General features: G+C 37.1%; 1 protein-coding gene across 1 annotated transcript in view; it reads left to right on the plus strand.

Annotated features, from left to right (window-relative positions):
- Positions 1 to 975: 975 nt before the first annotated feature.
- The window catches only part of LOC129723805 (homeobox protein Nkx-2.4), a 79,309-nt gene continuing 65,955 nt past the window's right edge, over positions 976 to 14,329 (plus strand). The window contains exons 1-2 of the mRNA XM_055678250.1: positions 976 to 2,144; positions 2,292 to 2,527. Of these exons, the coding sequence (XP_055534225.1) occupies positions 1,867 to 2,144; positions 2,292 to 2,527 (514 nt within the window). The 5' untranslated portion in view covers positions 976 to 1,866. The remainder of the gene's footprint in view (positions 2,145 to 2,291; positions 2,528 to 14,329) is intronic.

The following is a 14,329-nucleotide window of genomic DNA, read 5'->3' on the forward strand; positions in this document are numbered from 1 at the left end:
GAATCACTGTTTTTTTTGCGCCAAGAAAATCGATAAACTACTTCTCCACGCTCGCCGTGCAGTTAAAAAGTCAACTTGCTTTTTCCGTATACAAACCAGATCATACTAGCGAAAGAAAAACAATAGAGACGAGTGAGCACAAGCAATTGCAAAATAAGCTCCTTCTTACTCGCACCTACCTGTTAGACTCGCGCCTGCTCGTTCTGGATCCTACAATGCGACGCTCATCTGCTGCGACAACGGGGAGCGCTTTATTGTATTACTCCACTTACACACTCTTGAAAAATTGTTACTGCACACATATTTCACTCTTCACAGTCGCATAAATCGAATCATCATCGAGATCGCACAGAACCCACTTCGGATGCAAGCGTGTGAGCAGGATAGAGGAACCCTACTGGCGCTCAAGACAATCAAGCTTTCTATAACCATCCTCACTATGACGAAGAGGATAGGAAAGCACACTGCGGAAGGCATAAAACAGAGAAAAGAGCGAACACAATAACAATTTTTGGTTGGATAGTTGTCATTGAAAAGACACGCCTCTCGAGTGTCTTGATAAGGGCACTCGAAAACCAATCGGATGGTTAATAAGAGTGGAGAGAATAAAAAGCGAGAGCGCTTCAAGTATTCAAGAGAGAGAACCCTTCGCTTTCGATGAGATCGACAAAGTGAGCATAATAACGATGAATGAAACGAGACAGCTATTGCTGTGAGTGGAGGTGTGGCCTAGCTAAGGAACGTGTGAGTGCACGCGCGCAATGGATGCCACAGTCAGAATCAAAATGCATTGGAGGGAATGAAACGGAGAGTGATTGCTCAATGAACGGCGAAAAGAGTACAATTGAACAGCTGAGTTTGGTAGTAAACCAAGCTAAAATGTATTTGTGCATGATCATAAATCATCCGTCGGTCGTAGCAGTTTGGTGACTTTGTGTGCTCTGTCTCGCTAAGGCCAATGAACGACTGCTAGAGCAGGAAAATCACGCAACACAAGGGAGTGAGCAGCAGTAGCTTGTGTATTTCATCACTTCCTTTCAAGTACACGAGTTTTTAGAGAGCTATCAGATGCAATGGTAAAAAGCATACTCGTCAGTATATTGTAGACCTCTTAATACATTTGACGGATCCGTGTCGAGTGGAGTATCTTCGCACTCTTTCACAGCGTGACGGAGTGTGTTGTTACGACCTAACTTCCAGAGGCAGCTTCAGAGTGAAGCGTGTTCTGTACTGTTCTCGACGGGTTTTTGAATTGCCGTGAAACGCTGTGATTCGAATTGGTCCTGTGTTTAGTGTCTAGCGCGCGTGTCGTAGTGCGGTGCCCCCAAAGTGGTCCATTATCATTCATCAATCGGTTATTTATTGTTATTATTGCCACTAGATTGCAATTGCCAAGTCAAAGTGCGATCCGGTCGTCACAAGCGCGGGGGACTACCTCGAGTGGAAGACTTAAGTTCAAGTGCTGAATTATCGTAACTCTATGGAATAAGTGTGCAGTGCCTGATGTATTTGTCCATTGATCGTCACGAAAGCATTCTTGATTGATACTTTTGCAAAGAGTAAGAGCACTCATGGTCAGTGCTTGCTTATTTTATACTTCCTGAAATACACTCTCTGTCGGTGTCTGGTCGGTTGGCCTAGTTTCAAGGATTACCAAGTCAAGGTCGATCCTTCAGTGAAGTGTCAGTGACTCCATGTAAAAGCTAAAACAAATGACTTCCGAAAACGAATGAAGCTCTGTGACATGCCGGGCCAGTGATTAATCAGTATCATCCGAAACATAGTGTATTTATTATCGTTCAATAATTACTAAAGCTCGTTGGTGATTGCCAGCGTACTCCAATTTTCAAAATTTACGCTCGGTACATGTCCACCACACTATCCAGTGTATCTGGAGTGTATCCAGAAGATTCAGAACAAGAGCATGGACTGTTACCCGATTTAAATGGTGTTGACCTGGTTATGAGCTTATCACCGAAAGGGAACCACCATCATCATCATTTAACCAGCTTACAGCACCTACAGAACCTTCAACATAATTCACTACACAGCCATTCGACGCCATTCAGCGTCACCGACATTTTAAGTCCTATCGAAGAATATCGCAAACTGGAACTAAGTGCTAACCCACCATCTCCTTATAGGTTAGCATGAATCCGCAACTTGATTGAAACGATTATCCTTCAGACGTTTCTCATTCATATTATTTGCATCTTCTCGTTCTATCTTGCTTGTTCTCACTTGATCTGTCTGAGCCTGTGGAATCTACTAACGCATAAATCCATTTCCAGCGGCGGAAGCAGCGTCAACTCTCCAAGTGCCCTCGGTTCCAATTCAGCATCAGCAGCAGCAGCAGCAGCCAGCAGTATGGCCAACCCGTACGCGATGGGACCGCTATATCACAGTCCAGGTGTGCAAAGCTATTGCGGTCCAACGGACAACCTTGGATTAGCCGGACACTATACCGACATGCGAAATTCGGCCGCCGGCTGGTACGGTTCCACTGCCAGTGATCCACGATTCGCAAGTGAGTACAGGAAAGCTCAACCATGAAATCAAACTCAAACCCGGCCGTTTATGACAATTTTACGAGTCAAGAGTCGTTGACAACAGGTTTTTTGGGTACACAAGATCAGTACAATTATGTATCACGAAACCTATACAAACAGCTTGACTTGAATCACTAGTACTCATTTTTATCAAATTTTCTTCGATTCATTATTAAAAACCAAAGGAACACATCACATTGCTAATATTACAAAAGCCTATTTTTCAACTCTCAAGGTTGACTGTGAAATTGAATAGAATACTAGGAATAGGTATAAAACGCCCCATTGCGTATTTCTGCATAAATGGGCTGGCTCGTTATACCCCCAAAGATGGGGAGGAGGGCGTGCTGCACCCTTTTACCCTATACACGGCAACATGCAACATTCCATTTTATCACATATCTTATCATCACGTGCTCTCAATCAAAATTGCACCGTAAAACACCATCCTTATACAATGGTTTTTATATACACTAAAGTCGCTTTTTACGCGGGGGATACGTGCCGCGTAAAAAAACCGCGTAAATTCCGGAATCGGCGTAAAAAAACCATCGTTAATTTTGCATTCCGAGTGAAGGGAAACCGAAATCCGGGCAAAAAAAAATACCGCGTAAATTCCGGAATCCGCGTAAAAAAACCGCGTAAATTCCGGAATCCGCGTAAAAAAAAACGCGTAAATTCCGGAGTCCGCGTAAAAAAAACCGCGTGAATTCCGGTATCCGCGTAAAAAAACCCCCGTGAAAAACAGGTAAAAAGCGACCTTAGTGTATTTTTATTAAGTTTTTTTAAATTATATTTTTTTAATCTACATATTTTGAAATTTATAATTTATTCGAAACATTTCTGCGCTTTTGCAGAAAAACATGCATATTTACTTTAAATTTATTTTGGCTGAGTATTTGAAATAAACGTTTCTCTGTTCAGTTCACTGTAAATGAACTATTCTAACTGAAATCGTTCTGAAAGTGCTAAAATCTGAAACGAACTTTTTTGAACCTTATGAACTTTTCCACAGGTATTCAGACCATTCTGACTCGAGTGTTATTCTAGCAGGTAAAAACCTTTGAAAAAATGTATTTCTAATGCTTTGAAGGTGAAATTTCAAAAGCTTTGCAAGCGAAATCTTTGAAAAATTGTATTCAAAAGCTTGGTTTGAAGAATATATACACTAAAATATGTATTACTTTTTTAGAATAAAATTTTCAAACTAAATTCACAAAAAATAGCATTGGTTTTAAACCATGTGAAATAATGTCATTTCAAGCTTTTCGCAAGATGAAACCAAACTTACGTGTATATATACACGTAGAGTGGAGCGTCGTTCTATGAAAAAAAAAATTTAACTTGATAACACAAAGCCAGAACCGAGTTTTTTTTGTTTTATTCGGGACCCCAAACAATCCAAAACTTATCGAAAATCGATTGGTTTTGTCTTCGCTTGGCTCATCGCATTTCAAATTTGGATGAAGATATGTATGAGATTCCTTGCAGACTCAGATTCTCACTTAGATTTCAAAGCTGCTGGTAAAGTTTAACTTGAAATCTATGCGTGTCACCATCAACATCATCAACATAAACAAATATTCCATTCCATCACAATCTCGCAGCAACGTCAATCAGGCGTTAAAGCTTTTCAGATTCCATAAGATCAAAGTCGTGATTCTTGAAAATGTTGTTTATTAAATTCCAGCAAATTTCACAAAATCGGCTTCGATTACTTGTCAGTGTCATTACATGAAACAAGCAGCCATAAAAACATTCCATAATTGGGTTTGTAAAATAAATACCAATATTTTCTGGTAATAAAATAAACAAAAAAAGCGAAATGAATCCAAATCAAAACTTAAGGGGTAATATCTACCAAATGCTCAAAAAACAAGGCTTTTTTCATGAAATTTTTTACAGGACATTTGAGGTGTATGGTATATAAGTAATATATCATTGGATTGAGCAACTCTTGCAGAATAGAAAAATATTTTTATTGTTATTTCTGTTACAAAATGGCAGCTGTGCAGCGATTGCCGTGAACTGCTTTTTTTAAAAGTTGTTCCTCGGCAAGCAGTAGAAGTCGTGCCCAACTCCACCTATAACCAAAACAAAATTTTTTTCATTATCTACATAAGTTTCGCTAGTGAAGTACACATGATTATATTTTTAGAATTTTTCTTCGCAAAATGGCAACGGTTTGAAAAAAAAAATTCTGTTTCGACAAAAAAAATCGACTTTGATTGTTTATAACTTTAGTTGCTGTTAATCAATCGCTAAAATCGTGTGTACTTAACTAGATAATCTAATGAAGAAGCTACAGTTTTGAGAAAAACACGTTAAAAGCTTCAAATTGCTATAAATCTTAAGAATCGCAACAGTAAAGCCCCTAATAATATTTTAGCCTTCAGTCAGCTACCTCTGTGCCGTAAAGTTGTTCTTTCTGGGCTTTATCTTCCTCTTCTTCTTTTTTTATCTGATCTAAGGCTGCGCCTACCCTCTTTCGCGGTATCAGACATGCGACGCTCAGTGACTTTGACGCAGTTGGCGTCCGATCCCACGCAAAACTCAAACTTGTCACTCATATTTAAGTACTTTTGAGTATAACTTACAGTTAAAAAGTAACAAAAAACTCAAACAAAGAACGTACATAACGAGAACGGCTGAACGACTAAACAAATGGAAATTGTTAGTGAACACGTGCTGTAGAGACGCTGTAACGGTCGAAACTTGATGCAGCGACCTCTATACTACAAATTTGAAACACGATATCGATCATAGGTAACTTCTACTATTTTACAAAGCCTCGAAATTAAAAACAAAACCTAAATTAATCCACCTAGCGGTCAGACCCAGCCTTTCTCATTCAAATTTTTATTTGTAAAAATAGCTTCACATGAACGCTTCAATCCAATAAATGTATTTTTACTCTTATGGGTTCTAAAATATTGATGTTGTAATTGAAGTATAAAATATGAAATTTGACGTTATGTTAGTGCTTAAGAAATAGCGAAATAAGAGAAATTACTCTTAATTTCGAACAGTTTTTCTCAAGCGATACCGGGAACGTTCAAATAGTACGATACCATATTTAAATTATGTTGAGGCCACATATATCGATCAAAGCATGTATAGTTTTAAATAGTTTTTTAATTTCTTTTCTTTCCATAACTTTTAAGCCACATATCAAATTGTTATGAAGTTTGTTACTTGTAAGTTTGAGAGAAGACTCGTTCGTATGACACTAGTAATGTTTAAATAAGGCATGTAATCTTTGAGATAATAGACTTTCGTTGTTTTATCAACAATTTAATACATAACGGTTGCTTAAGTTCGATTATAATCAAATAAAATGGGAACGTATAGGGCAGCCAATCTTTAAAACCACGTATACAATCATAATTCATCAGTTAACCATTAACTAGCCCGCTCACCTGATAATAATATTGATCAAATCGGTTGTGTAGTTTCTGAGATAATGAAGTTTCGTGATTTTCACATTTCGGTACAATACAGACGAAGTTACAGTTCGATTACAGCAAAATTCAATAGGGTGTTATGAGGCAGCTAGACTTTTCATTTGACACTAATTTTGTGGAAATCGGGTCAACCATTTCTGAGAAAAGTGAGTGAGTTTAAGTAGTCTTTGGAATATGTTCCTTTTCATAGCTGGATTTCACATTTTTAAACATAGCAAGGAAAGTAATAGTCCGATTGCAAAACAAATCAATAGGATCTACTGGGGCAACTAGACCTTCCATTTGACACTGATTTCATGAAATTAGGTCCAGCCAGAAAAGTGAGTGAGAATAAAAATCTGCACATACACACACAAACACATACTCACACATATACACATACAAAAAATGCTCAGCTCGTCGAGCTGAGTCGAGTGATATATGCCATTCGGCCCTTTGGAGCACTTTTATACTTTCGGTTTTGCAAGTGATTGCTATACCTTTCTAGGAGAAAGGCAAAACGTGCATCGCCAAAATAAATGTTTTCTGGAGCATGAAAGTTGTTCGGTAAAAATAGATTTAAACGAATTTTGAGTTTAGATCAGTACTTGAGCGATGTAGATTTTGATTCTAGGATAGTTTTAGCATGATTTAAGCCAATAAAAAAATGACAAGAAAAAATTTTTTTGGTAGATACCCCTTAAATAACACTTTCGTAAGCTTAAAAAACTACGCAAATGATTCAAACAAGAATCGAACATATGGTACAGGCTTCAATACATAGAATATCGAACAATGACGTCACGCATCTGAGTTTGAAAGATAGTGGTACCTTTGTTTACCTCCGGGCGATGCAGTTTTGTTCTCGATATTAGCAGGTCATTTCAATTGTGACTGAAACACCAATTAAAAGTTGTGTGTGAGGTAGTCTACTAATAACAATTATAAATTACCACTAACTGTCAAAAAAGTGAGGTTAAAAAGATTCGCTGCGATGGTCTATGGTGACACTAGTGACACAATGCTTGTATCACGAATTTGGTACGGAAATATAGTAAATTAAAATTCATTTATGTTTACCATCGAATGCGATTTGTCAAAGTATTCGGTGTAAAAGCTAATTTTCTGGTGTCATGAATGTAATGTAACTTATAAGAATGTTCCCCGTGGAAATACAGCTAAGGATCATTTTCTACCACCTTCTAAGTGGCTCAATTATGTGTGTTTACACAACTATTCACACGTTCTCCGATTTCATTCTGTTTTGTTCTATACCACACGAAGCTTTGTGGCCAATTCAAATCTTTACAACAATCCCACAAAAAAAGTATTTTGTTACAGCCAACGCACTCTTCTGCGAAACGACTTCCAGTCTTTCTTTATAGTTTACCAAGTTTGGGCACCGTTTCGAATATCCCTTTTCCTAAAAGCTTTGGCTTTCGCACAATATACACATTCTCCAGGATCTGTATTTGCTTGGAACGTCAATTTGACTTCCTAATAGCATTCCTGCATACTTATATGGTAATCGGATACTTTTTTCTCTTTACACTCCTTTATTGAAGAAATTGTATATTAGCCTCATTCGTTCGGTAAATCCCATCAAATCGGTATAGTTTTACTGTGACTGGGTGATAGATACGTTCAGGATACCTAACCTCGTAACTCCTAGGCATTTGTAATAAAAATCGTTGCTTCGACAGTATAAGAGAAGGCTGCTCCGATTTGTTGATACATACTTGTGAATTGTGATGAGGGTTTGCCTTCTGTTTCTAGTTTTCAAAGAGCAGGTTATTGCTACTGGACGTCAGATATCGATATTCTGCGCATTTTTTTCTCTATTTCGGCGCATATCCGTTGACCAAAAAAAAAGCTTTCACGAAAACGCAATTCAATACGATTCAGCCCATTTGACTGTTTTGAAAGGTACCAATATATTCATTATCTTTTTCAACTTCATAACGTGGGCCTTTGAAATATGTAATCCGCAGGGAATTCATGTCTATATTTTCATCCTTTTGCTGTTTAGTGATCTGTAAATTGGTGAAATACTGGTGCTCGTTCGTCAATTTCATGTCGTGGTTCCATTTTATTTTTCTCGAGTACAAGCATCCCAATTAGGTCGAACGGAAAACCATAACCCATCGATGTACTGGTGGGATTTCAATTTTTTGTTCAATGAACACCGGGAATGTCTGCCAGAGTAAACAAATTTAGAGCACTTTAGCAAACGCAAGAGATTGTGAATGATTCGCTGAAAATTCGCTCTGAGCAGCGACTGGTGGGGCATAGGAGTGGCAGCGGATTTATGCCAATATTAAAAGGGGTCGAGGAATGCTCCACGGCACTTTTTTCTTGTTTGTCGATACACGACAACGCTGCTGTTTTTAGTACGAATATTCAAAATACATTTTCTTACTGCTATATCCGACTAACTCTGTAAGGATTCAATACCTAATCCTGTTACCCCCTATACCTCCGTCAATGGTAAACAACTTTTTCAGGCGTACAAATATTGTTAGAGCTCTATGCTGAATTGCTTTCTTTGCGCATATAAATTGAAAGCAACATGAAAAACAGCATGTTCACTGATCGATGTATATATATTCTGATTACATTCGGAAGATTTGCAATTGTTAGCGTGCATTAGTATATTTTGCAGTTTCCGTAAAGGAACAAGATAAGTACAATGAGTAAGAAGTACTCAACAGAATCTTGGGTTTAATAAACGGATCGTATAAGGCATGACTTCAATATTATTTTCAGAAATCGATATCTAACCTTGACTTTGATATTTTCCGTTCAAGTTCACTTTTCAAGTAACAGTTGTAGTGGATACACTAAATGATATTTCTTCTTTTCTTCGCCAGAAACCATCCAAATTGTTAGTATACACAGTTTTTGAATAAAACCGAAGATTTCTCTCAGTTTTTGAACCACCACCTCGCTCTGATTAAATTTTATTTTTTTATTGAACTGCCAACAACCAAAATGTTGAGTCGATTAGTTGAAGTGAAATGCGCTAGGTTTATTATAGATTAGTTTGTTAAATTCTCAACGAACACGAAACCTTTTATTGTGTCATTACCGTAATAAATTAACTAGTAATATAATAATTTTAAGTGTTTAAATTTGAATTTAAATTTCAAATCATATTAGTTTATCAGTTATTATGATTAATTATTTGCTCACTTTCGAAGTGAAACTATGACCTTTTCTCAGTGAGCAATAAACAAAAACTTCCTGGTAACTGTGTAATATAACGATATTTACCTATTTGTTCCAATCCAATCAAAAGAAACGTTTTCTTAGATATAAATATTTGAATTATTTTAATTGAACAGCGAAATAGCTACCACTAAATTTTACTTCGTTCGTAGGTGATTTGAGTTTCAGTTCCGAGTTTGGTGTTGACAGTTAAATATCTTGAGACTGGGTTGGAGCTTTCTTAAAAATGCGAATTAAATAGCAACAACTTAAAAAATTTTCATTGATGCACGAACAATATTATCTCAATCGATCATTGCACTAAAAATCTCTTCTCATATAAACTTCCTCATTTGAGTTCCCCAAGAATATGTAGAAAATATAACATGTATACGTAAAAGTTTGAATCCTAATTAATGTTTTTGTTCTTGCAATTGGCCCAAATTTCAATCTGAAATTCAAATTTCAATAAATATGGATGCGAACAATCACAAAGTTGGCTTCCACCGACTCAGAAGACTAATACCGTCGCCATGTTGCTTTGTTACGTTAATTAATTGATTACGACGGTTAGAACTGCTCGAAAGTTTAAACTTTTTTCTTTTTAGCAGAAAGCAAAACCCGGTATTCCAAACCCGGTATTTCCTCCTAGCAAATCTTCTACTAATAAATGTCAAAAATATTACCTTCTGTTTTTAGTATTTTTTTATTCAAGTTCTCATCTGGCGTAATTTTCGAACAGTAGACTTCTTCGCGCAACAGAGACAATAACAAAATTAAATAAATTCTAACGATCTTATTGATACAAGCCCATTATTGATATTGTCGGCAGCTTTCCCGACTCTGCTACAACACGAGAAATACAATCCTCGCAACGAACAAATTCAAATCATCTAGTACTAACTCAAAACATTACCACCTGGTTGGTGTCTACTTATTATATGTTCTCGCCCGAATCAAAATTTCTTATTACAATTCATTGAATAATCATCTTGCAGTTTGAAGTCTATGCACGGAACCTGACTTTGCTGTTTTTACTATGGATCTCGGTGAATGAGAAATTCCTTTGTGTGGTGCTGCATTTATCTTATTATTTCAAGCTTTACTCCATCCACCGTCTGACATGAGTCTCCGATACCTAAATAGGTATGTGCATCGAGCTTTAGCCTCAACCTTCGGTTCAGTATTATTTCTGTTTTCTGATTTTGAAAGATAAACAATTGTCCATCAACCGTCGTCGACAACGTGTACCGATGATGATGGGCAAAGCGGACGAACGTGAGGATGATTATATGTGTGTGAATATATGAATAAAATATCTCGGGGTATTGTTTTGATTACGAGATTTTTTTGCTGTGCTTCTCAATCCTCAACGGATCTTTGGTGTTTTCCGAGCAAACATTCGCCGCATTCAATTTAGCCAGGCCTTCGGGAGGATTGAACGGAACTATGGAACAAAAAAGAGTTGAAATTCTTCGAAAACTATTTCATGATGAACCGATATCCAGAAACGAGCTTGCCCATGTTTTGACAGTTGTATCCTTCCTTTTGGGTTTTCTCACTCGTCACCCTGCAATCGATTGAAGAAGGTCTGGTCCATCAAAGGTCTCTTTTTGCAAACTGAAATTCATCGGATTATTATCTTAACAAATTGGTTATGTTAGCTCTCCGCCACAGGGTCGTTTCAAACACTCGGCAAGCTGTTGTATATAAACAATACCAATCAGAGCCCTCTCGCGAAGCTGTAGGAAACCCACCTAGTGTGAAAAGCGCCTCGGGGAAGCTTCGCGCATTTAGCCATGAAAACACGGGTGTTGAAAAACATCCTACCGAATTATTGTATTGAAATAATATTATTTTTATCACTTTGGCACTGGCGCTTCCTCCATAAACAACGTCCACGGAACCCTCATGTTACTTTTTTGTGCAGCAAAGTCCCCTTTTCGCAACGGATGGTTTCCGATTACCCTTGTCTGTTACATACACTGCGGTCGAAATCACACGATAAACAGCTTCGCCGCAGCCTGCAGCAGTTGGCGGAGGAAATGTAGCGATTCGACCCAACCCCCTCCTACTTGGTAGCAAGTCCTTTATGTTGACGCTGTTATTCCTCGGGATGTTAATATCATTGCCAAGATTAAATTATGTGTTAGGACGATCATCCCATCATTATCGTCAGGCATGAGCCGGAACAGAAAAGAAAAAACCGAAATAAGGAAACGCTGTGCTGGTTGAAAAAGGAAACAATAAAACTTCGATCGAGTGCTACTGAGATAATAAACTGCCTTGTCGGCACGATAAAGCGGTTAACCGATGATGGTCGCAAGTGATTTTCATAATATAAGGGGAGATTTAACAGGCTGATTGTTTATCAAAGGTGGTCCATCTACAGCGAATAGTAGCGATGCTAATGATGGCAGATGACAGTACACAGTGTGGTTTACATTTTTGTCATTTCATTCGATTGAAATGGTATGAATTGAGCTTGTGTGACTAAATAAGCAATTTTATTGCTTACACATGAAAAATTGTCAATATCCTGACAGTATTAATACTCGTATTTTAGGTACCGTAAACTGGGGTGACTTTGATCACTTTTTTGATTGTATCTCAAATATTTTCAGAATATACTGAAAACAATATTCTTTGATATTATTAAAATAAGTACTGGCATGCATTGAAAAAGATTCAGTCACTACTTCAAAAGCTAAGCAACAATTTTGCTGTTTTTAAATATGCTCTAAAAATTTTACACCAATCATCATTCCGGGGTGACTTTGATCACTTCATTGTTTTGATGAATTTGGAGTAACACTTTGCTACTTTCACTAAATTGAACAGCCTTAAACGGCTTAAACGAGTTTATAAATATGGAAAGCAATTTGGGGGCCATTCACATTCTACGTGAACAGTTTATAATGGCGAATGTCCATGATTCATACAAAATTTTCAGAATATATATGAATGATTATTCACTGAGAGAGAAGGTGGTCTAAAACCATCAAAAACTAGTCCACGAGAAATATGACTTCTGAAAATGTCCAAATTTGCATGTTACTTCACGTCTTGGGTTTTTGTTAAGAAGAAATATGTAATACGCTGTGAGGATATTGGGACTCAACATTGCCTTCGAGGAAAAACTTGCAAAAATAACAATAAAATGTATTGTTATAATATTTGTTCATCTTAAGAACTTATCTGGGAATAAAATAAAAAAACTTTACGTATTGCAACTTGTTGTTTCGAATCTGCTTGAACCGATTGTTTTCATGCAACAAAAATCGCCAAAAATACACTTTAATTTCAATTAATATTTTAGCATGAAAAACACTCTTTAAATAGCAGGAAATGCATGAATAGTAGCAATTCGAACATATATCCACACAATCAGTGAGGATTACGACAAATCCCAAGCACTACGAGCGCTTTTTTATCACATTTTCAAAAAAGAGGTACAGTGATCAAAGTCACCCCAGTTTACGGTACGTTCTTGTCTAGAGATTTTAAGTTTCTAACGTTCATATTGAAAAATTTTTCCCAACTTAGACTCAAGTGATTTTAATTTCGTTGACTTCGAGCAGGGACACTGAATGCATTTAACTGCATTCGTTTCATACTTGGTATTGATTCTGCAGATACCAATTTCACTTTTACAACTCGCCGTCGTGGCTTCGGAAGCTTCGGATCCTCACCGGATCTTTGGTGTTTTCCAAGCAAACATTCGCTGCATTCAATTTAGCCTTCGGGAGGATTAAAAGGAACTATGGAACAAAAAAGAGTTGAAATTCTTCGAAAACTATTTCACGATGAACCAATATCCAGAAACGAGCTTGCCCCATGTTTTGACAGTTGTATCCTTCCTTTTGGGTTTTTTCACTCGTCACCCTGCAATCGATTGAAGAAGGTCTGGTCCATCAAAGGTCTCTTTTCGCAAACTGAATTGCATTTAACTGCATTCGTCTCACACTTGATATTGATTCTGCAGATACGAATTTTACTTTTACAACTCGCTGTCGTGGCTTCGGAAGCTCGTGGAAGCTTTTCTAATTAATCGCAACTTTTGAGGAAATAATAATTATGAAATTTTGGATTTTTCTCCTAAAAGTCATAGGCGCATTTAACAAGATTTGGCATCACTGCATCCGATGTTGCACAACCAATTTTTGCACGAGCAATAAACAAAAATATTCCGTAAATCCCGAAGAGTGATACCTTCATTTTGTGGACTAGCTGAGGCGCTCACTGCTTCAGTTAAAAACCCGAAACTAAAATACTGGAACAAGGACATGATTCGGAATATATGTTTGCTAAGCGAGTAGCGGCAGCGATTTTGGGTGTCGTTTTTTGAATTTCGTGAGGGAACATAAAGGGTCACACACTGTACACCGTTGAATCAGCTCCCCGCTACTTTTCAACTATCGCAAGAATGTCCCCTATGTCTTGAATATTGAAAAAACGAATTTATTTTTTCAAGTAATAGCTACTTACGAATGTTCGAATTGTGAAGGAAAACTATGCTAGAAACAGTAGTGCATTTGATTAAAGTTTTCATGATAGATTCCACACACTGTTTGTAATGTCGCGTAGCTGTCAAAACCAATTTTGCAGGTTGGTCAATTTCGTATCAAAAGTTTAAACAATGACGAAAACCACAATATCATTTTCGAAATTTGTGCTATTATCTTCTCTGAATCTAAATCTAAAAATCAAAATTCTGCAGCTGATAAACGAAAGGCCAAGTCCTGAGAAACTGTTAGTGTCAATAGGATAGTAACCAATACAAGCTGGCTGCAGTCTGTGTCGGATAAACAAAAGGGTCGAGTTATACGATAGCAGATTTGCTTTTTTAATTTTAGGTAAATATTTCTCACTAGTTATATGATATAGAAAACATTTTCTACAAAAAAATGATCTCAAAACATTCTATTAACATGATCGATCTCTGTGCAACTGAAAAATAACTTTCACAGTAAAAGGCCCTTAGAATACTCCATTGGACCCAGAATTGATGGAAAAATAGTTCACCCCAGCCATGTACGTTTACATTCAATTGTTTTAAATAAAATTACTTCTCCTCCTCCTCAAATATTTTCAAAGTTAGGATTGCGTTAGGCGACATCCATCAATTAC

This window comes from Wyeomyia smithii, chromosome 1 (assembly GCF_029784165.1).
Source record: "Wyeomyia smithii strain HCP4-BCI-WySm-NY-G18 chromosome 1, ASM2978416v1, whole genome shotgun sequence".
Lineage (NCBI taxonomy): Eukaryota > Metazoa > Arthropoda > Insecta > Diptera > Culicidae > Wyeomyia > Wyeomyia smithii.